Here is a 23656-nt window from a genome sequence, read left to right on the forward strand (position 1 = left end):
AAATCAGTTAAAGAAAAATGATAATGTGTTTTTTTTTAAATAATTTCTTTTTGTTAATTAGAAAGAAATTGAAATATCAAGGGTAAAGAAAGAAAAAAAGAAAAAGAAATTAAATGGTAGAGAGAAGTATAAAATAAAAAGAAAGATTCGGGCAAAAAAAGAAAGCAATATCAGGTCGTTTGTTACTTTCCTTTTTTCTGAAAACAGTAAAAAAAAAGAAAAACACTTTAGTACAACATGTGAAGTGGGGATACGAATCCTAAACTAACCTTTCAAAATTTCAGAAATCACGGGTACGATTTGAGTATGTTATGACTGCCATATAAGCATTTAACTCGAACATACCATATAAGCATTTAACTTGCAATTTAATCCACATGCTTTTTTACGTTGCAAAAGCAACCCTATGTTTATCAATATCTTGAGAAAGTGTCTTATTTTCAAAAATTTGTAATATTTAAACAACATTATTTTTTTAATTTACTTTAAAAACTACTATATTTATAGTATTTATTATTTGAACAACATTATTGGTAATATTTAGCATCCAATTTTAGCTAACCTGAGCAAAGGTTGTACTTCTAGTTGTATTGAATTGAAAAAAAAAACTTTGATTAAACTTTGATTAATTAATTACTCCCATCAAAAGAATAAATTTTAACTCTCATTTAGTCATTTATTAAAATACCATCAAATATAAGTATTGAAGGTGTAATACCACTGTCAAAATGAATTTAGCTAAATAGTAATTGATACATATCCCCTGCTAAAAATTGTGAGTTCAAATTTTTCGTTCACTTGTTGTACTGAAAAAAAAATAGTCTAACCCATTAAAAAGAATACTAAACTAAACTTGTAAGTGAGAGTTTCTTTTCCCCAAGATGTCGTATTACACTAAGCAATAATTGAACTCAAATAAAAAAACAAAAAAAAAAAGCAGTAATTGAAGTCTCAATTATTAATTCAAATAAATTCTACAAATTTTGTTCGTTGTTTATGTTCCTATTGACATTTTCATTGACATCAACATTCAAACTTTATTCATTATACATTCTCCTAAAAAACACACTTCAAAAAGCTGTAAGGAGTGGCAACAATCAAACTCTTAACTAACTGTTATTTTACCAAAATCAAAATTTGAAACCAGTATGGCACGATAGAAGGTCGTTTATCGATGCAGATTTGACTCGAAAAAATCCTCCCACCATGCATTGGCTATTTCTCGCATGATCATAAGCTTACCAGTATCTACGATTTATCCTTGGAGAAATAAGCTTCCTTCCACCTTATATCCACACGTGCTCTCTCCGATACTCGCGTACGATCACCGGTACGCTTGTTGGTGGGATCTACAGTTCAGTACAATAAGAAACAATTTTTACTCCAAGACTGAAAAACCCCAAAAGTCTCACCTTCTTAATTCTGACAACTGAAATCTCAGGAGTTAGCACCCAGAATCCAAATAAGATTACAGATGACAGAGCAAAGTGGCATTCATAACGGACACATGATTGATCTTAAGACAGTACAGGACTAGAGCTTAGTTTGTTTTACCTAACAGAACTTATCCCAAAAGTAAATTTGCTTTCTGACATGAAGAGAAGAAGTCCAACAATGAAGAAGCTAGATGCTTGAGTTTGAATCCCTCAGCACATACTAGGGAAATGACCACAAATTATCTCAATTTGGACTTTTACCAGAATGGAAATATGACCTGATGCATCGACTTTTCATAGAATCTAGGAACTAGAACACAACTCAACTGGTTAAAGCATATATCTTCAACCAAAAGGTCGGAGGTTCAAATCCCTACCTCCACGTGTTAAATCTTTTGAATAATCTAGCTAGATGCTATTTTAGATACTATTTGCAAAGTATTTTTCTGCAACCGCACAATCACTATAATGCTTGGACAAAGAAGCTCCCAAACCCAAAAGTGAAGCCACTAAACAAAGATCTTAATCCAAATACTGATCGTAAATATTCTTTCTATTCTCCATTTTAATTCCCGAAAATAGCCCAACTAGCTTTGATCCAAAAGTCAACAAGAATCTATAAGAGTTTACTTGAGAAAGGTCAATGCACGAGAGAATGAAGGTGAAAATAGTGTAGAGATAGATAAGAGGAAGAGTGTATACACATAGAAATTAACGAAGGAAACTGGAGTAAAAAGAGATGGGCTATATATGTAGGGAAAATTTAATGAAAAAGCACCTACGGATGGTAAAAAAAATAAAATGTGCAACATTCTTATCCCACAGATTTATGATTTTGAAAAACAGTACTTTTGGTTTTACAAATTTTGATGAAAATTTGAAACATGTTAAAAAAAAAGGGAAAATGGAAATTGTTATCAACGAAATGGAGAAAAATATACAAATGATATGCACTAAAAGGTTAACCCAACGAGAAAGGGAAGGAAAGATTACAAAACGGCCATCCAAGTACGACAAGCAGGAATTAAAGTATGCATCTGAACAAGTCCTTGACATAGAGAAAGAGAGTAACATTGGTCGAACTAAACTTACCATGCCATAATCTGTGACAATCATTGAGATGTAATCTGAAGGTGTAGCGTCATACCTGAAACGGTACCACACCAAGTTAGAATTCAGTCTGTCGAGGTACAATAACTCTTTAAAGATGTATCATGGTCTACTTGCTGATTTACATTAAATTTAGAAGTTGCAATTGTTCTTTAGCAGTCAAATTATCTAGGTAATTAATTTCCTCCCTTCCTGGAACCTTGGAGATAGCATCTGGGTCACCTGCAGGAAATTTGAAAATGCTCAGACATTGCCCTTTTCTCTCTTCTGGAAGGAAACGAGAGAGAAGATAACATAGTAATGTATACCTAATTCGTTAAAACATATCGAGTCAAGCTGTACCCTTTCATGAAATTTATAGGCTTCGCAGCAAATTAAGACCGGAACATGGAATGCATTAGCAACCATGGCAACACCTGCAGTTCCCACTCTTGAATATACAGTTCCATTAGATAATACTGCGGCAGCCCCCAGAAAAACTCGTGTTACTTCATGCATCACATAAGAAATAGCATTTATATGAGTGTAGGTACAACTTAGGCCCCTTGTTATTAGCCTACGAAGAAGTGCTTGCCCTTCCATTTTTGGTCGGGAATCCACCACCACAACACGGAATTGTTTTCCGAGCTCATGAGCGTATAATAGAAGCATCTCTACAGCAGATGATGATCCATATGTGAGAAGAACATCTCCATCTCTGATCTTGGTAGCAGCATGTCTAACTATGACCTCATCTGCAAGTATTATCTTCTCATTGATAAAGCGATTGATATCTGAGCAAAGCGTAGCTTTTACTTCGGATTCCGGAAGATTCAATGGTAACTTGGCAATGCGGTTTTTCAAAAACCTAATTGCATTTCCCATGCTAACAGACAGTGGCCTGCATTCGTTGAAGAATGACACATAGCTACCAATTTTTGCAGTTAAATCTCTACCCAGAGACTTCTGTGGCGGAGTTGAGTAGTCTTTAATTGCCTGTTGAAACGCATGAAGCATTGCAATACAACGAGCATTGCCTCCACATATATCTCCAGCCATATATTGTAAGCCAACCTGGTAAAAAGTATAGGTACGTGACTAAATTAGACAGACTAGTTGGCAACCTTTATAGTTATTATAAATTCACCACAAGTATTTAAGAGAATTGATTCATTATTCACCATTTTTTTTTTCGCTTATAGAGTAGCCATACATGTGTTGTGAGTGCATAGAAGCGCATAAAAATAAAATTATTGATAGATCAACATTATGAGATCAGAAAATAGAACGGTCCTAGTCAAACAGGGTGAAGCTATGAGTTCCAGTTCCCCGTTTGGATTGGGAAGAGTAAGAATCTTGATATAAATCTTGAAGATTTTTGTATTCTGGGCGGACTTCCGATTTGTGTTCTTCTTCAAATAGTGGACAACTTATCCTCTTAATCCAAGTTCTCTGTACTTAACAAATTCTATGTTTGTCATAATTTCAAGTCAGAGTAAATTACAAACTATATTAGCTGATTTCAGAAAGATAAAAAAATCACCTTGTAAATGGCAGGATGAATGGTGTCAAGTTGGAAAAACTTCGACACAAGATCAGGAAGCTGAGTTCCCTGCTCGTATTGTGGCAAATGGCGAAATAATTCAACCCTATTCCTAGCTTCAGTTTGGTTGAAAACTGCTCGCTTTTTAGCCTTTTCTACCCTATTTTTATCATCAAACTGCATTCGTGGATGGGGAGCATCTTTCTTCCTTTCTTTATCAAGTGTGCGATCACCTCCTCTTTTGTCAGTTGATGCAACCGAAGGTGCGGCAGGGCTATCTTTTATAGCCGAAGGCTGCTTCACAGCTTTACCGGGAGCAGTACTTGACTTGTTCGCCTCACCTTTTAAAAAACCAATAAACATGAACTAGTTATATGAGCTCTTGAAAATTTTCTATTACATTAATAACCCAAGAAAAGGAAAAAAGGATAACTATTGGCATTTATAATCAAATAGAGGAACCAGTTCAAAGATTACTCATGGAATTAGCAAATCCAGGAGTTAGAAATTTTTAAGCACACAAGGCAAGAAGTGACCAATATCTATAAACAGTCCAATTTATTAAGAAGAAAAATATAATATACATTACAATGCATAAAATTGACTCCACTAAATCCTCTACATTCCTAAATTTGAAAAATAATGTTTCCTTTCCAGCCAGACTTGCATTTCTGAATAATTAGCTCTACAATATATCTCCCGGTACATTTAAAATGATTGAAATGGAAATTGAACCTTTAGCAGAAACTTTTGCAGCTCGTTGTGCCTCCTGCAGAGCCCGTCTTTCAGCCTTTGTTGTTTTCGCCTTCAGGGGTTTTGAACTTGGTGGTAATTGTTGATTCGGGACCTCTGTGGATGCCCCTCCATTCTTTTCTGCAAGAGCAAAGAAGTAGAAGTAAGGAATCAATAATCCCAATGCAAGATCCATGAAATTTCATTCGTTTCCCCTTAATATCCTTGATACCAAGAAATCTTTTGGTCCAAAATTGGGCACTTCAGCCAGACCATGCAAGCATGTCAGAATCAGAGAAGAATGACTTGAAAAAGTCCAACACATAGAAGTGGAATAGATAGTGATGCTGCCACAATTACTAGTTTATGTCATAAACAATAGAAGAATATGAATAATTGGAAATCAAACTTTCTCGACCATTATACAAGGTCCACCATTCACGACAATTTCATGTGGAACATCAGCAGATTGAGCTGCAGTTAGAGGGTTTAACTATGACACGTATTTGAAGCAAAAGTAAGAAAATTGATCAACCCAAATAGGTCGATGTGCGAGTGTGTCTATGCCTATATTCTCCTTGCCCTTAGAAAGATCTACCCCTCCCTCCCTTTCTGATTCTATTGCCCTTCTCTTCCGTTGGCTCTTACAAAGCCCTTTATTCTTAACTTTGGCCACTAGACCAACTCATGGTGATTCTCATTTCTTCTCTCTTTCCAATTTCATATCCTCTTTCTTGAAGGCTCACACTTTCCCTCTCTCATCTATTTTCCCTTTCCCTTCTTTTCTTCATAATCCGTTCTATTTTCTTACTCTCTCAAACAATAAAACTGAACGAAGTTTAATATTACACAGGGCAACTGGTTCTTATCTTTTCCTTTAAACGTGAACCAGTGGCTCAGACAAAACATTTAATTAAAGAGAAAATTTCTCAAATCAAAACAAGACCCTACTTCTAGTTATAACCACTAACTCACATTCATGATCCATTACCACTCTTATGAAAACGATTACTTAGCGTAGCAAAATAAGAAAACCCACTGAAGTAGCATATCTGTTGCAAGTATTGAGTACCATCTTATATGATATCATATCAATCAACCATATAACTGAAATTTATTTAGTATGGGATTTCGGCATAGAGCGGTAGGAAGTCATCTGGGATTAGTTTGAGGTTCAATCAATTAACAGAATTTCATTTTCTTCTTTCTTTTCTGTTATGATAAGAAACAAATTTCATTTTCATTACATAAAGAGAATATACATTATACAGAGGAGAGGACAAGAAATTCTCCCAAAAAGCACTACAGAAGTTCAAAAACACACTCCAGTCGGCAAGGATAGCAGCCAGGTAATAACTACAGAAGTGTTTAGAAAGGAAACTAACTGGCGACTAAAAACCATACCCAATCCCACAACTACTGAAATCCCTACACGTCACATCATAATCTCCTAGTTTTTTTCAATCTGTGTACCCCAAAATATAGCTCTAGCATCGTTCAACGAGAAACTCTAGCCTAAAAATTGTTTAATGATGTTAGGAGAGCTTCTACAAGACTCTAATAAAGGCTGGATGTATCCGAACAAACAAAAAAGCAGCACCGAATGGATTCAGTAAAGTGCAAGACATGAAAAACACGGCCAATATTTTCCCGATTCCTTTTACACAGAGAGCACCAACTAGAAGAGGGAGAAATAGTAATGTTTCTCTTCTGAATTCTGTCGTTCGTATTAAACCCCACAACAACAAGCACCATCTTCCAAATGTAATTAATCCAATTGATATGAAAAAGAAATGCACAGCAGAAAGTGTAATAATAAGATGCATAAAGAAGGCAGTACTGCATTAAAATGTTGTACCTAGAGAAAAAGGTATGCGTTCAACAAAGTATAAAGCCAAAGTTAGCAGAGACATTAACAAAAAGGAGAATAGCAAATGAATTCTAACAACCGGTGCTCATCATCACCTGCGACACCAGTAGGCTTGTCAGGTTCCGAAGTCCTAGCATTAGCGAGAGGCACCGCCTGAGAATTCTCCGACGACTTAGCCGCCACGTGGATTCCAACGCCCGGAAAGCTCGACGCAATCTTCCCCGAACCGCTCCGGCGATACCAAACGGATGTGGCGGAATCCTCCGATAAGTCCAACTCTTCGTCCTCAATTCTACTCGAAGGCGAGGCCACGGGAGAGGTGCCAAGCAGCGTCTCGGAAGGATTGTAGCTCCCAACAGGGATCTGGTCGGCCGAATTTCTCCAATTGGCGGGAGCCGGAACGGGGAGAACAGTGGAGCGAGAGGCAAGGTTATCGGAAAGATGACGGGGAGGGGGAATCATGACCGGAGATAAGGAATTGGTGAGGGGAGAGTGGGATTGGGGGGAAGTGGTGCAGTCAGCCGGGACGGAGAGGCTCCGGCTGGGGGGATTTGGAGCGTCGATGGTGAAGAATCCTACCTGTCGAACTTTGGGGTTTACGATGCGGGAGCCGCGGCGAGCATCCATGAAATGAAGACTTAGCGATGGATCCGCGAGTATTTTGGCATGGGAAGCACCGGAATCCACACCCAGAGAAGGAGAGAGAAGCACTGCACTGCAGAGAAGCTTTAAGCGGAAACGTAATTGGTTGGTTCAGTAGCGTTCGCCTCCGCCATAGCCAGAGCTTAATCAGAAGAACCGAACAACACCAACTTTGTAAATCAGACAATGTTTGCAGAACAATCCCCTGGCCCCTCCTGCTGGCCCCTCTGGTTTTTTTTCTTTACGCACCAATAATCAAATTCACGTTAAAGTATACAAGAAAATAACTTTTGTCCATCTTTCAAGTTTTAAAATGTACATTTTTTATCCTTCAAATATGATAAATAATCTTAAGTCATCTATCAATTCATTTTGGTACTAGAAAAAAAACATCATTTTGACTAAAAAAGTTGACCAATTTTAAAATAACTCAATCAATAAAGACATTTGTTAGCATTTTTCAAATTAATACCAGAGCTATATTAGACATTTTTTAAAGTTCTTAACCCATCGTAGCTCAATTTTAAAGATACATTACATATTTTTGAAAATTTAAAGTTTATTAAAAATGGGTTTTGGAACATTTATTAAATACTATTTTAGTCTATCTACTTTCAACTGGGGTTAATTTTAGTTCACATCATTTTTTATTTTTATTTTTATCATAAATTTAGCACGGCATTTCATTCACAAAATTTCTTAAATGTAATCATAAATTTATATTAAAAAGTTTTAGTGTATAAAATTTGTGTTAAAATTGTAATTAAAAACTAAATTATTATTAAGCATGCAGGAACAAAAATAGATGTTTTTGAAGTATAATGAATAAAAGTATAAAGTATAAAGAATTAAATAGATGATAAAAATAAAAGATAGAAGGATGAAAATAATATTTAAATTAAAAAATCTAATTATTAGTTGCATATGTTTATAATAAACTTTGTGTTTGTTCGTGCTATTTTTTTCGAGAGGAATTAGATTCTTTCATTTATTGTTTTCATTCATCTATTTATTTATTTTGAGGCACGGGGAATTAGATTCTTATAAAAAGGGGAGTGCAATTTCTGAAGACAAAATTTGATTGGAGGATAGGATAGGCGGCAATTTTGGGCTGTTCCGCCCGGGTCGGTCTACTGAATTAATGGATAAAAAGTCCAGTTAACCGCTTTGGGCCGAAATATGGGCCCGATATTTTTCACAATCTGGATTTGAAAGGGCGTTCAAATTAGAAAAAAGAGTTAAATTAAGTATTTAAATAGAATGTTTTTTGCTATGCTCAGAATCAGATTGTCGTTTAAATAGCTTAATACATAATCTGTTGAAAAATGTTAATAAAATATGTATATATAAGAGAGATAATTTGAAAAATGGTTCGACAAGGATGTTTGGAACGTAATTAGTAATTCACTTATATGAGGTAACTTCATTTGTATTTCTGGTTTCTTATTTTTAAGAAACATTTTCAAAATCACGTGAAAAATTTTTAAAATAAAAAAATATCTATGGATATGTTTGATATGCAACTTGAATTGCGACCAAAAGACATAAAAAAATATTATGAAATGGGTTCTAAATTGCCTCTAAATTTATAAATGGAGTTTCGTCAAATTTTAGACCAAGAGACATAAAGAAATAAACATTTAAAATTTTCAACAACATCAATATATTTTGACCGGTTAAAATAATATCTTCGATCAGAAGTTAGAGGTTCGTATCTCGTACCAAGATATCTACGGCCAACCGAATCTCAACCCAATATGGTGTCTTCTTTTCTTGGCTGGATCTGTGGAGTTATGATATTCTCAAATGAGGGCATCCTCTTGTCTACAACGACAAAAATTCTAAAAACAACGATAAAAAAAAAAGATGGGATAAGGTGCCTAATGGCAATTGCCAAATTAGAAATTTATATGATTTTCATATTTTGTTGGGATTATGAATGTGATATCTTTGGGAATCTGAATTACTTTTATATCCATTTCGAATGTTGGATTGGAACATTCTCATGATGAGAAAGAGGTATATACAATATTATCTGACCACTATTTTAATATTACAATTGGGTTAGTTTCAATTTAATTTTATAATTTTTTAAAATTTTAATTTGATATGCGACTGAGTTAAATTTCTCAAAAATATCTTTTAATTGACTAATTATATATATATATAGTTTTCTCATTTCTAAATGTCGACATCATTGTGCTATATTTACCATATTTCAAGAAAGTATGTTTGACAACTTTTAACAAAACCACGCGACAAAATTAAAAATTTTAAAATTATACCGATTAAATTGAGGAAGTAACAAGAAAAATTAGTAATTTATCTTCATTATGAAAAATTTCAAATACAAAACATTTTTCCTCATATTTTTGTTGTAGAATAAACTACACAATTGGTAAAAAAAAAAAAATTTGTTTTGAACTTTTAAAGTGATGTTTATTTAAATTATGTACTCGAACAAGTTTATAATTTTGTTTCGAATCATATAAAAATCATATATATATATATATATATTAGGTTTTAGTGCAACCATCGTTCATTATTATAACTGACGTTGCAAAATTCGTCTCGAAGTTGGAGAGGAGAGGGGTGAGAAAGAAACCACTGCTACTTGCCCCATGAGATACAAACTAGGGAGGGAATAATGTCGTTCGACTACAAGCTCACTACGCCACCACCTCTAAATGCGGTGTTTCTAATAAATAATTTTGTGCTTCACTCTAAGACTTACACCATAAAATTTTTAAATTTGTAAGCTTAAATATTATTTTTAATCCTTAGTCCTTGTACTTTCGAAGCACTTATTTTGGTCACGGTAATTTTAAAATGTGATTCTTTTAATTAGTCTTTTGACTCTTATTTTTATTTCATTTCTTTCCTCATAATTTTACCTTAAATTTCAAAATTTGTGACATACAGTCATCAATTTATATTAAATAGTATTCCGTTTATAAAATTTATCAAAATTATCTGTTTTTAAGATTACAATAACCAACATATAGACGTCGAGACTAAAATCGTTGAGAATCACGAATATTTATTAGACACAAAATCTGTTACAAAACAAAAACTAACTCATGCATGGATACAAGAACAAGATGTAAGAAAGAGTCAGCAATGGGCACCCATATGTAGGGCATCCAAAGCTCCACTCCCGCCACGTGTACTCCATGCATGTGTTCTCCACACGCCACGTGTCACCCTCCCTCAAATTCCCTCGCCACCCGGCCAGCCACATCCCCATTATTCTTTTAAGTGTCCCCTAAATAATCAGAATTCCCCAGCCATGGCCGACCGCCGCCCCCTCTCCGCCGCCGCCGCCGTCCTCCGGAGGATCCAAGAGCATGCCCCGCACTCCCCGCAGCTGCTGGGGTTCCTGACCCTGTTCATCTCCGCCGCCGTGCTGGTGTTCCTGACCGGGCTGACCATCACCGCCGCCGCGGTGGCCCTCATCCTCATCACCCCCTTCATCCTCCTGACCAGCCCCATCTGGGTCCCGGTCGGCTTCCTCCTCTTTGTCGCCACCGCCGTGGTTTTGTCGCTCGGCGGGCTCGCGTTGGCGGCCGCGGCGGGGCTGTCGTGGGGGTTTAGGTACTTCAAAGGGATGCAGCCGCCGGGATCGGAGCGGCTCGAGTACGCGAGGAGCAGGATTTACGACACCGCCAGAGAGTATGGAGGGTATTTTGGGCAGAGTAAGGTGAAAGATGCAGCTCCTGGAGCTTAATTAATTAGCCTTAATTGGAACAAAAACATGATATCATGATTTATATTATGGCTGAGTCGATCGATCGATCGGTTGATATGATTTTATATGTAAAAAACTTGAACAACTGCATCGTATTGTAATAAAGATAGGTTTTTGAGGACACAGAATGAAGCTTTTACTTTCATTTTTATGTGGGTCGCTTTTAATTTCTTTCAATTTCAGCCTCACACATGCAATTTTGATACTCTCAAGTTTTTGGCTTATTTTTCAATGATTTATGTCTAAGAAAGAGATTGTTTTTGTGTTGGAAGCTCTTAATAAGTTAGCATGATTCTAACATTTTGTTAGCCAAGTTTGAGAAATTCTCTTTTTCATCTGGTTTTGATTGTTTGATTTTGTGGTGATGTTCGAATATTATATTCTCCCTTTTTAGCATGATTTTGGTTATATATTTTGGTGGGTGAATTTTGAATGATTTATTAGTTCTTTGAGGAGATGTACTGTTTGGCATTGCCTCGTGATTAAAAAATGCTTTTGATCCCTCGAGAGTGTTTTCTATTTTCAGTGATCTTAAATAGATTAAAAAAAATACTTTAAAGTTTTAAGAGGGCGGAAGGGGCATCAGACTAATTTTTTTTTTTTTGGAAGTTCTTGGTTTCAACAATACTCCTTTCGATTATACTTCAAAATAAATGAATTGCGTCAAAAAATTATTGGTTTATTGGTTTAAATATTATTTTGGCCTAATCATGTATTTTCAAAATGTGTTAATATCTATGAGTTCCTATACTTTCAATACCACGTTGAAAATGAACAAAATTTTAATACAAATTTATGAATAAAAAATGAAAGTAGTCCTGTTTAAAAGTATTACTGAAATTAAAATTTTAAAAATAGCAGTACTCAAATGAACGAACAAAAGTAAGTGTTATGAAATACAATAACCGTTTTGTATTTTCAAAGGTATGTTTTAAAAATACTAAAATGACAGTACAGAAACAAAACAGTAACCTGTAATTTTCGATCACGTCAGAATTCAGATATATCAATGTTTCAGAGGAAACCTCCCTACCCAAAAAGGAAAGTAAAATTTAACAAAAGGGCTTCTCTAGGCTTAAATTTCTCAATAAATGGGGTTCATTAAGCAAAAAAAAAAAAAAAAAAACGATTTGTATCCTCGAAAGCAAACATATAAAAGAGTATTATACATTTCGAGAACAAAAGACTGGGAAAAATGAGTTAAGGAGAGGCCACAATTGCACTCTTCACCATTATTTCACCAAAATCAAAATTTTAAACCAGCAGGCACCATGATCTAACCATGGATCAAAAGAACTCCTACTAGTTAGTTTCTCCTCGGCAAAAATGAACTTCCTTGAGGCTTGAACTATCCTATAAGCTAAACCCATAGGTGCTCTCTTCTATACTCGCGTACAATTACGGGCACGCTTGTAGGTGGTATCTGCAATCAAGTATGAAGTATGTTAAGTAACAACTCTGCATATTATTTCAGCCAGTCAGGAAAGTGAAGAGTAACAGAGGCTTGTGCAGACAAGAAGTTGTGGTATATGGATACAAGTTTTTCCTTTGGACTTTGGCGCTAAGGAAGGGGACGACTATAGACAATATCCAAAAGATATTTCATGTGAAGTTAACCTAAAGAAACAAGGGCGCTTGATTTTACCTCCGACATTTTGTCTGGTCCAAGAGTAAAATGGTGAGGAAAAGAATTATCTCCGCATTACATAACTGAAGTAAAACAATGGTGTTTGAAGATGCAAATAGCATCAAATAATATTTCTCCATAAGAAGTTCATGAAAGAGAGAGAGAAAGATGGGAACAGAGTTATAACAGAGAACAACCAAAAATAAATCTCAAGGTCGAGCTACCTTTTTTTTTCCTATGCCCTTCTTTCAATATGTATATTGTTAAATATGGAGTGATGGAAAGTTTTGATGAACTTTAAAGGCGTAATAAACCATTGCACTAATGCTACTCATATTTCCTTAATTCTAATGCGGAGTAATCCTAGTGGCTCTTTTCCTTGTAAAGCTTAGCTTTTGTATTACAAGTGCTCTCTTTTACTTTCTTCGATTCTTTCTAATCTACCTAACTTGCCTTCAAATGTATTATACTCTTCTTCGGACTCTAGTCTCAGGAAACTTAGTTACATGAGATTTACTGTAAAAGAAAAGTCTTCTTATCTCCTCTCACCATGTATGTGTTATCTTTTTTGCAAGGCCCACAAATTGGTCAGTCGTCCTTTTCTCTCATGTGATTTTACTCTTAATTTATGATATCGTCCCTACGTCAATTTAATACTCGTATCTTCCCAAGAGGCCCATATTCCCTATCTTCTGCAGACATTATTCGACTTGCTATCAAACAAATAACCCAAAGCTGATACATGCACACACGCAGAACTTACCATGCCATAATCTGTCACAATCATTGAGATGTAATCTGAAGGTGTAGCATCATACCTGAGACAGTGCAAATACCAAGTCAGTACACATCGTTTTGAGGCCAAAAAATAATAATGACAAGTAATATATCATGAATTAGTTGCTGATATACATTAAGTTTAGAAGTTGCAGATGTTCTTTAGCAGTCAAACCATCTAGATAATTAACGTCTGTCCTTCCCGAAACCTTTGAGATAGCATCTGGGTCACCTGCAAGCAATTTGAAAAATTCTCATATATTGTCACTTCCCCCTTTTGGGAAGGAAAAAGAAAGAAGAATGTGCACAAGAATATTTACCTAATTCATTAAAGCATATCGAATCAAGTTGTACCCTTTCATGAAATTTATATGCTTCACAGCAGAATAATACTGGAACATGGAATGCATGTGCAACCATGGCAATACCTGCAGTCCCCACTCTAGAATATACAGTTCCATTAGCTAACACTGCCGCAGCTCCCAAAAAAACTCGGGTTACTTCACGCATCACATAGGAAATAGCATTTATATGAGTGTAAGTACAACTTAGGCCCTTTGCTATCAGCCTACGAAGCAATGCTTGGCCCTCAAGTTTTGGTCGAGAATCTACCACAACGACGCGAAATTGTTTTCCAAGCTCATGGGCATATGATAGAAGCATCTCTACAGCACACGATGACCCATATGTGAGAAGAACGTCTCCATCTCTGATCTTGGTAGCAGCATGCCTCACTATGACCTCGTCAGCTAGCATTATCTTCTCATTGATAAAACGACTGATATCTAAGCAAAGTGCAGCTTTTGCCTCAGATTCTAGAAGATTTGGTGGTAATTTGGCAATGCGATTTTTCAAAAATCTGATTGCATTTCCCATACTAACGGAAAGTGGCCTGCATTCATTAAAGAATGACACATAGACGCCAATTTTTGCAGTTAAATCTCTCACAAGAGATTTCTGTGGTGGGGTTGAGTAGTCTTTAATGGCTTGCTGAAATGCATGGAGCATTGCAATACAACGAGCATTACCGCCAGATATATCTCCAGCCATATATTGTAAACCAACCTAATAGAATATAGACATGTGACTATATCAGATAATTACTAGTGAGAGCAAAGTAGTTCGCACAGTTAATATATTATAAATTCTTGAGGCAATAAGTAGTTCGGACAGTTAATATACAATTCATCAAATTACCTTCTAACACATTTAATGCATAATTCAAAACAATATCTTTAGTTCTACACAGTAGTCAGACACGCAAAACTTTGCATCAACATGTGACTGCGTGCATTAAACAAACTACAGTCATACATCAACTTCATGATCAGATTGGAGAGCAAATGGCCAATTGCCCAGCGGGTAAATCTATCAGTTAATATTTGGGTTGAGAAAAGTATAAATGTTAAGAATACTTGTTTTGATATTTGGAATTTTAAATAGACATTTTATTATTCTTCAAAAACTCCTCTGTGGGCTTCATATCTAGTGAAAGTTCCATCTCTTCCTGATTTCAAAAAAATAAAAAATAAAAAATAAATATGCTGCTCGCAATCTCCTCTATTAGCCCAATAATTTATAGCGCTTATGACCATTATGACCTTACAGTTCATATCATGTGATACTCATGCATATCATGAGAAAAAAGAAATTTAGCCAACACTGTATGCTCAGTTTCAAACTAGAAGGTCCATGCTTACCATAATTTCTAGTCCATAAGACATCAAAATCTATATTAGTTGATTTCAAGAAAAGGCACCTTGTAAATGGCAGGATGAATGGTATCAAGTTGAAAAAACTTTGACACAAGATCAGGAAGCTGAGTCCCCTGTTCATATTGTGGCAAATGGCGAAATAGTTCAACCCTATTTCTTGCTTCAGTTTGATTGAACACAGCTCGCTTTTTAGCCTTTTCTACTCGATTTTTATCATCAAATTGCATACGTGGAGGGGGAGCATCTTTCTTCCTTTCTTTATCAACCATACGATCACCTCCTCTATTATCAGCAGATGCAACTGAAGCTGTGGCAGGACCACCTTTTATTGTTGAAGGCTGTTTCCCAACTTTACTAGGAGCTGTTGTCCCAGAGGCAGTACCTGACTTATTTGCTTCACCTTTTGTTTGTTTTTTTTTTAAATAAACCAATATGAAATAGTTAAACAAGCTTACCAAAAATTTCTGTTATACACAACCAAAGAAAAATCAAAGAGGGTATGTATCTACCAGGATTTATAAAAGGAGATGAACCAGCGATTAACATGTTTACACATGGGAATAGCTAATCCAGGTGTTAACAGCTAATAAGCACATGGCAAGGTGTCACTCAAATCAACAAGCAACACTACAATACATAAGCGAAATGAAACATAATGAAAATTACAAGGCAGTAGATATCATTCATCTGCATAAAAATGGTTTACTACCTAAAACCTTAAAGATGGAACTGAGGGAAAAAAGGAATCTAATTGAACTATGGTGGGAAACAGAACAGGGGTAATTCAAATAATTGGCTCTGTAATATGTATGTGTGTCAGTGTTTTTACATAAACTAAAACGGCCTCTCCAAAAAGAAATATTGAACTACCATGTTTTTTCTAATCCATTTTTCTATTAAATGATCATTTGTTAATCCCATTTTGCAATACTAACGGGAATTTAAAATTTTTCCCATCAACAATTTAAATAGTATGAACACAAGGTTAATTAAACGTAATCACTATTTTACTATCTTTCAATTTCTCAAATAGTTTAGAGCGGATGCATATTTGAAGAAAATAAGTTCAATGAGAAAACTCTTTCAATTCCTTGAACCCACTTGGACATGGTAATAGACTTCACATTTCTGAGTAATCAACTCTACATTATAGCAGTGTTTTCCTCCCTCTTTTATTATTATTTTTTTCTCGGTCTCTGTATGTGCGCATGTGCAGGGGTTATTGAATAATTGTACCTTTAGCAGAAACCTTTGCAGCTCGCTGAGCCTCCTGTAAAGCCCGTCTTTCAGCCTTCGTGGTTTTAGTCTTCAAGGGTTTCGAACTTGATGCATGATGATCTTTAACCTCTGCAGATGCTCCTCCAATCTTTTCTGCGAGAGCTAATTTATCAAATTATGAAGAGAAAGAAGTGTAAATGAGATCTCAATAATATTTCTGGAGAGAGAAGCATTCCTTTCTCCCATTCTACTAAACTAATAAGGGTGTAGTCAAGAAGATAGCTCCCAAGGAAAATATACATCTTGGATTTTTCCATCCAAATAACAGTCAAGATTCATTCTCTTAACCCAAGCTTCATCCAACAGAAAGCATCTCGTGCTTAGATATACACTCACTCAGTTAAAGGTAGAAGTTAGAGAAAAAGGAAGCATTCTCGTCCCAGAAATACAATGTTGAATCTATAGAAAGCACCATCCCTTTGAAGAAAGCCTTTTTAGACCAAAAAAGCCAAATGTTGAGGAGAAAAAAATTTTGGGTTCTTCCGTCCAAAGAACGAAAATGAAGTACTCATGATTTGATTATTGATATGCACTCACAAAGGCATCTTGGGTGATAAGCAGACATGAAAACCCCAAAACAAGTTGTGAAGAACTACCTCGATTGTCTAATCCCAAAAGTCTAAACAAATTAAATGCATGCATGTTACGTAAGACAAGAAATTCACCAAGAAGTCCTCGGAGCTCATAAAAGTGCACTCTAATTGGCAAACATACAAGCTGGGAACAAGTATGAAAGTGTTTACAGAGGCCTGAAGAAACTCTAATTGGACTAGAAACCACAGCCAACCCCAGAAGCTGACATGTTCTTAGCTCTCAAGTTGTTCCTTCCAATCTAAATTCACTTAGAAAATAGCGCTAGAGCCATTTAGCCGTGATGCTCCGAATTCTTTTTTGAAGGGATGGCCATGAAAATTTTGATGAATAAAGTTAGAAGAGCTGTTGGGAATTGGGATGCACTAGGAACAAGCTAAACCCACGCAAAGAAGATCACTCAATAGCTGCACCAAACGGGAAAAACGTGAACAAATGGCCCATATTATTTTGGTTCCTTTCACACAGAGCACCAACTAGGAGAGAGATAAATAGCAGGGTTTCTCTTCGGAATTCTTCTGGTTCTTGTTTCTTTTATGAAATAATCATTTTTAATTAGAAACAATGAAAATACAGGAACAACAGCATCACGAGAGACAAACCTACATCAAGGAGTCCAAATTTGCAAAAAGGGACCCGAATGGTTACAAATTGACATTAACGAATAATTACCAAAAAATATTTTATAATAAAAGTCGAAATAGTGGTGTCAAAATGAGCCAAACTACGAGTTCCTTTCTGAAACCTCCGGACCCTTATAGATTTCCCTTCTTCCTTTCCCACCAAATATCCTAAACAATAGCGGAAAAAAAATCGACTTGGAACAGAAATCTCCCTCTGCCGTGAAACGACAGTGAATTAAATTAAGATAAATTTCGCCTCGTAGCACCATTGTCCAAGAAAAACACAATCATTTCATAAATATAAAACATAATGTACAGCAGAAAGGGGAAGATAAAATAGATGTATAAAGACAATACCTTGCTAGAAACTTATGCCTCAATAAAAATGAATGCTTTCAACAAAATAATATAGACCCAGCAAAAAACAAACACAAACAAGCACTAAACAACTTCCGCGTTAAAGAAGATAAAAAGGGGGGAAAGGAATGAATTTCGCCAAAGCAATGCCTCACCTGTGGCTCCAGCAGGCTTATTAGTTCCCGATGTCCTCATACTATTAGCAGGCATCGTCTGTAAATTCGCAGAAGACTTAGCCGCCATGTGGAATCCGACGCCCGGACAGCTTGAGGCTAACTTCCCGGAACTACTCCGCCGAAGCAAGACGGAGGCCGCCGAATCCTCCGAGAACTCCAACTCTTCACCTCCAAGTCGACTCGAAGGCGATGCCAACGGCGACGATCCGAGCAACGTTTCTGAGGGATTGTGGCTCCCAACAGGAACCTGATCCTCAGGATGCCTCCAATTTCCGGAAGCCGGAACCGGCAGAACAGCCGTCCGGGAGGCAAGGTTATCGGAAGGATGACGCGGGGGCGGAATCATCACCGGAGATAAAGAATTGCTGGTCGGAGAGTCGGATAACTGTGAAGTGGTGCAGTCGGGCGGGGCGGTGGTGGTCCGACCCGGTGAAGGCGGTGCATCGGGGGTGAAGAACCCGACCTGCCGGACTTTGGGATCGATGACGACGCGGGACCCGCGGCGAGCATCCATCACAACGGACTTGCCGGCGGATCCGATGAAAATTTGATGCGGAGTGATCGAAGTCCACAGACAGCAATGGAAGAGGCAGCGGGTTTACCGCGGGAGGCTGTAGGGTTTGGGGGGCAAGAATGGCCTTCGTGGAAGATGAATTGTTTTTTCCTGATATTGCTAATTACTCCCCATAGTTTTCTGATATTGCAAATTACATTTTTGCATTTTTAAAATATAACTTTTTTCCATGAATTTTTGGATAAATTTTCATGCACTTAAAGTTTCAAAAATTAACGGTCTAATTTTCGACATTCAAAAAATATTCTAAAAAGTCCTTAAAGAGCAAACTTCTGTTAATGAAGGTTGACGTGCAAGTTTCAGGTATTAGGTGATATTTTATGATGTATTTCGTTTAGATAACGTGGTTTGAGAAATGCAATTCATATCATAATGAAGTATTTCTCAATTTTCATTATGAAAGGTGGAAGTTAAGACGAAAAAAATAATCAACTGTTTAAGTATTCAAAATTGCACTAGAAAAATAATACAAAGATGGACCAATATAAACATGTTATATCTATCTATATTGAATTGTAGATACATAAATGAACGAATCATTTTGGATTAGATCAAATACGGGTCTCCGATAGAGACGAAAGAAGCTAGACAAAAAAATAAAATAGGGGGAAGATAATGTGGTTTGAGGTATTATGCGATGATGCATTTAGTTTAAATAATGTCCCATTTAAAAAAAAAATTGAGTAAAATACATTTTCGGTCTAAATTTTTAAAATTGATGGTTTACTCACTTACTTTTAAAAAATAGTTCTAAAAAATTCTTGAGTCTTTCACATTCTTCTGAATCTAAGTTACAGGGTGGGGATTTTTTTTTTTACTTCATTTGGGGGTTTACATCAAAATCTTTCGCCCCGAATCAATTGGGGGAGAAATTAGAGAGCAATAAATCAACAGAAAATTGGCGAGAAGAAATGAGTCACATCAACATTTTGTTAGCAACACTGATAAAAGTTTGACTCCGTAGAACTTATACAACCATTTTAAGAAGGTTAGGACTTATAGGAAATGATAAACAAAAAAAATAATTATAAGTTATATCAATAAGTAACTTTTATAACTTTTTAACACTAATGAAAGGGCGCTCAAATATGATAGGCAGCGTTCGCCATTTTTAAGGTTTGAATGTTAGCTTAGAATTCACGATGGTGGAGGAATTAGATTTGAAAAAGAGAGATTTCAATGGTAAGATCTCTAATTAATCTAATTAATCGGTCGGTTGAAATTGAGATCTCATTCAAAGAGAAATATATCAAATATTTTGAATTTTTCTTCTTTTTATGTTATATGGATGATCAAACCTTTGTTTGACTCTAGAGACCTTTTAGATCTATTTTCCAAAGGTCAAGAATCAAATTTTCAATTTTTAAAATTTATAGTGAAATAGAAACCAACCTCAAATTTAGAGGTAAGTGTATTTGACCTAGTTTTTTTCCAAAATTCATTCCATAGGACCATAACATAAATCCAATAATATATTTTTACAGTAGCATAAATTTATTTTCTGGAATATTTAGTTTAGGTTTAAATTTAATTTTGTCCTTGACATTTTTAGATTATTTTATTTTTGAATTTTAACTTTTAAAATATTTATTATAATCATTCAACTTCAAACGAAAAATAAAGAAAAATAAATCATGTTGTATGATATTTGTTTATATACTAAACAATGTAATTTTATTTTATTATTCTTCTAATTAATTTGGTTATCTTCTTCTCACTCTTTTTTTTTTCTTTTTATGTTTGATGCACTTGAATGATTTTTTTTTTGAATAATTTATAAACTTAAAAGTCTAATATTTGTATTATTGTAGAAACAATTTGGCAAATAAGAATATTAGATAGACAATCTATTAAGATATGAGATTCAACAATCGAGATTGAAGAATCAATGGCGTAGTCATGACGTGGAGCAAGAACGAAGAACAGAAATGGAGCGGGAGATAACAAAGACAGTTGAGACTTTATTAAAAGAAAAACCTACGAAAACTAACCCCAGAGAGAAAACTTTCATCAGATACCATATTAAGATATGAGAGTAAATTACTCTTGTTCAATATTATTAATCAACATAAGATCATTATATATAGACCTTATGAATATGATCGTTACACAATAAATGAAGGAGTCATAGGAATAACAACATAACTTATTACACAAAGTAAATCTTAATACAATTCATAATTATTGTGTTTAGATCTAGCAACTTACCAAATTTGTACTTATATTGAAACTAGAAAGGTTGCAAGTAGTAAAAGATGTGATTATTTTTTTTTCTCTAAAAAGAAAATACAAATAAGAGAGTAATTTAATTAAGGAAGATCCCACTATTTTAGTCGAAAATCAAACCAAATTTGACTTGAAAGAAGAGAAAAATTCATTCAAACTCCTATAACAATATTCCCAAAATCCTCTAACAAACAAATAAGTCTTTATAAATCACTCAAACCCAAGCCATATTATTCAACTTCATCAAGCATTTCTACTTCTTTCCATCCTTGACAATCCAATGGCATTGAAATCTCTCAAAATCTTTCTGTTCACTCTCCTCATTGCCTCCATTGCAAAAAATGCAATATCCATACGGGATCTCCACCGGCACAAATCAGTCTCATCGCCATTTAGCTTCCCTCACGAGCATCTTCAAGACTCTCGAAAGGGTGACACCGTAGAAGGAATCCACAATGTAAAGCTTTACCTCCAACATTTCGACTACTTGACAAATCTTCCAGCCCATGCCCACAACACATTCGACGACCCTTTAGAATCCGCCCTCAAAACATACCAAAAAAATTACCACCTCAATGCCACTGGTATTCTGGACATTGAGACGCTAACACTATTGTCGAAGCCCCGTTGCGGGCATCCCGACATCGTAAACCCCGATTACGTGAGAAGAGGAGAGAAAGAGGAGAGAAAGACAAGAAACTGCCGCCTGCAACGCACACAGCCTCCGATCAGACACGATTCCGTCCACATTCATTTCTCCCCAAAATCTCAATAAAATCCCTAAAATTCCTCGTTCGATAAACTGAAGCGACTGCCAATGTGAAAATCCCCTTCGAGAAAGGGGACCACGGTGATGTGGTGCCTTTCTGCACGCCCATTTTGGCGCACTCTTTCTTTTCGACGGATGAGAGACTTCACTTCAACGTGGACCAAAATTGGGCGTGGGGGGCTGTGGCTGGTGCTGTAGATGTGCAGACGGTGGCGCTACATGAACTTGGACATATTCTTGGCCTCGCCCACAACCAAGATGAGTGCGCTATAATGTATGCCTACATTTGTCCCGGAACCACCAAATGCATGACTCAAGATGATATTGCGCGAATAACTGATTTATATAGTAGTTAGTTTGTTATTAATCTTGCAACTTTGATTTTAATCCGTGTAATAATGCAAAGAGGTAGCAGCTTTTTAGAGAGATGTTTCCGGCTAGTTTTGTAAATGAATTTGAATGTTATGTTTTGTTTGGCATAGTTTTGTTTTCTTTGGACTCTATATTTGCTTTTTTTTTCCTTTTAATTTTTTGAGTTTTCATCCAATATTATATATATATAACTGTTTTTGTCTTGTTTTTTTAGGGTTTAATTTCACGGCACACCCAAAAACTCTCTTATTAAGATGAAACATTCATATTAAAAATATTAAAAATAAGTTGAGTCCAAGTCAATTAGCTATTAATCACTTCCTAACATATCAATTATTGCTAAAAATATCATCACTTTAATATTAATATGAGTGAAAGTGATTCTAGTCATTCTAAAATCATTTACAAACCTACCCTAACCCTAAGTGGATTTCAGGTATCATTTCTTTTTTTTTAAATGATCTAAAAAAATATCTCAGCATCAAACAAACTCAACATTATAATTATAATGTAATACCATGATCAGAATATGCTAATAGATAGTATAAGATTTAGTCCATAGCCTGTATTTTATGGTGTTTGCAAAGAATATTAATAGAAAAATAATAATATTTTTATTTTATTTTTAATTAAAGCTGTATTTTCTTTTTATTTTGGGACGTAATTACTATATTAATACAAATATTGACAAATTAAACATCTATAAAACCCATAAATTGCAATAAAAAAATCTCCATTAAATTTTCTTTTGAAAGGAACAGAGATATTTTAGTAAAATACATTTTTAGTCTCAATGACATGTTTCGTTTTTAAACTTTGAAAACTATATTTCTATATTTCGGTTCTAAGTTTTGAAAAACTAATAGTTTGCTCAACTACTTTTAGAAAATAGTTCTAAAAGAAAGGTTGAACTTCTCCTAATGCTGAATTTCCAATCAATTGAGAGAGAAAACGGAAAAAAATCGAAGAAGAAAGAAATCACATCAAAATTACGTTAATAACACTAATAAAAGTTTGACTCCATGTAACGTGTATAACTATTTTAAAAGTTATTAACTCCAAGACTTCCAAATACTTTCTAAAAGAGGAAAAAAATAATCAAATCTTCTAATCTCCACAAGAATTCTAAGGACTCCAAACCCATTATTACCCATTAGAACCCAAAATTTTCACCAACCAATTTCGTCCAACTCACTCGAAGAAGAAGATGAAATAGACGATGAGTTTGCTCAATGCTTCTGTGAACATCCGATGCAATTTCGAGCTCCAAACAATCCGCGACCTCTTGTTCGTGCACTCAAATACAATTGCAGATCGAAAATTTATCACCATCGTTTTTCTTTCCTTCTTTTTCAATCGCATTCCACTGATCTACTCTCGCAATGTTGATGATTCAGCCACGTATTCCACCAATCTAAGATTGTCTTCCCTCAATTGGCATTTTCTCCCCCCATTTTTCGGCCTAGGGTTTCTGATTTTCCTGTAAACGAGTTGCCAAACAAGTTCGATGT

General features: G+C 35.4%; 4 protein-coding genes across 5 annotated transcripts; 2 read left to right on the forward strand and 2 right to left on the reverse strand.

Annotated features, from left to right (window-relative positions):
• Window positions 1-935: 935 nt before the first annotated feature.
• Window positions 936-7546, reverse strand: LOC111007076 (uncharacterized). The gene is made up of 7 exons (XM_022279263.2): window positions 6766-7546; window positions 4804-4941; window positions 4069-4409; window positions 2855-3599; window positions 2672-2768; window positions 2529-2583; window positions 936-1349 (listed from the first exon to the last, which is right to left on the reverse strand). Exons 1-7 carry the CDS (start codon window positions 7295-7297, stop codon window positions 1287-1289), a joined length of 1971 nt encoding a protein of 656 aa, XP_022134955.1. The 5' UTR covers window positions 7298-7546; the 3' UTR covers window positions 936-1286.
• Window positions 7547-10569: 3023 nt separating this feature from the next.
• Window positions 10570-11211, forward strand: LOC111007219 (Oleosin family protein). The gene has a single exon (XM_022279499.2). It carries the CDS (start codon window positions 10602-10604, stop codon window positions 11037-11039), a length of 438 nt encoding a protein of 145 aa, XP_022135191.1. The 5' UTR covers window positions 10570-10601; the 3' UTR covers window positions 11040-11211.
• Window positions 11212-12016: 805 nt separating this feature from the next.
• On the reverse strand, window positions 12017-18851 carry LOC111007085 (uncharacterized). 2 transcript variants are annotated; one of them, XM_022279273.2, is made up of 7 exons: window positions 18184-18851; window positions 16416-16559; window positions 15224-15579; window positions 13785-14529; window positions 13600-13696; window positions 13451-13505; window positions 12017-12483 (listed from the first exon to the last, which is right to left on the reverse strand). In XM_022279273.2, exons 1-7 carry the CDS (start codon window positions 18716-18718, stop codon window positions 12421-12423), a joined length of 1995 nt encoding a protein of 664 aa, XP_022134965.1. In that variant the 5' UTR covers window positions 18719-18851; the 3' UTR covers window positions 12017-12420. The 2 variants fall into 2 exon arrangements, with proteins under 2 accessions (XP_022134965.1, XP_022134966.1); XM_022279274.2 differs by having other exon boundaries at window positions 16416-16550; window positions 18184-18850.
• A 2433-nt stretch (window positions 18852-21284) lies between these two features.
• On the forward strand, window positions 21285-22159 carry LOC111006960 (metalloendoproteinase 1). The gene is made up of 2 exons (XM_088126104.1): window positions 21285-21717; window positions 21813-22159. Exons 1-2 carry the CDS (start codon window positions 21285-21287, stop codon window positions 22127-22129), a joined length of 750 nt encoding a protein of 249 aa, XP_087982230.1. The 3' UTR covers window positions 22130-22159.
• Window positions 22160-23656: the final 1497 nt, after the last annotated feature.

The sequence above is a fragment of the Momordica charantia genome (assembly GCF_013281855.1).
Source record: "Momordica charantia cultivar OHB3-1 chromosome 6 unlocalized genomic scaffold, Mcharantia_2.0 BLBB01000006.1, whole genome shotgun sequence".
Classification (NCBI taxonomy): domain Eukaryota; kingdom Viridiplantae; phylum Streptophyta; class Magnoliopsida; order Cucurbitales; family Cucurbitaceae; genus Momordica; species Momordica charantia.

Bases quoted from the DNA above. Each gene is read 5' to 3' on its own strand.
- LOC111007085 (XM_022279273.2), bottom strand. From the start codon at position 18,718: ATGGATGCTCGCCGCGGGTCCCGCGTCGTCATCGATCCCAAAGTCCGG. The intron at 16,560-18,183 runs GTGAGGCATTGC...TTGATAAATTAG, and splicing joins TAAGCCTGCTGGAGCCACAG to CTCTCGCAGAAAAGATTGGA. The intron at 13,697-13,784 runs GTAAATATTCTT...AATTGCTTGCAG, and splicing joins GATATGCTTTAATGAATTAG to GTGACCCAGATGCTATCTCA.
- LOC111007219 (XM_022279499.2), top strand. From the start codon at position 10,602: ATGGCCGACCGCCGCCCCCTCTCCGCCGCCGCCGCCGTCCTCCGGAGG.
- LOC111006960 (XM_088126104.1), top strand. From the start codon at position 21,285: ATGGCATTGAAATCTCTCAAAATCTTTCTGTTCACTCTCCTCATTGCC. The intron at 21,718-21,812 runs GCACACAGCCTC...GATAAACTGAAG, and splicing joins AAGAAACTGCCGCCTGCAAC to CGACTGCCAATGTGAAAATC.
- LOC111007076 (XM_022279263.2), bottom strand. From the start codon at position 7,297: ATGGATGCTCGCCGCGGCTCCCGCATCGTAAACCCCAAAGTTCGACAG. The intron at 4,410-4,803 runs GTTCAATTTCCA...GTTTTTTAAAAG, and splicing joins TGCAAAAGTTTCTGCTAAAG to GTGAGGCGAACAAGTCAAGT. The intron at 2,584-2,671 runs GTAAATCAGCAA...GTACCGTTTCAG, and splicing joins TTGCAACTTCTAAATTTAAT to GTATGACGCTACACCTTCAG.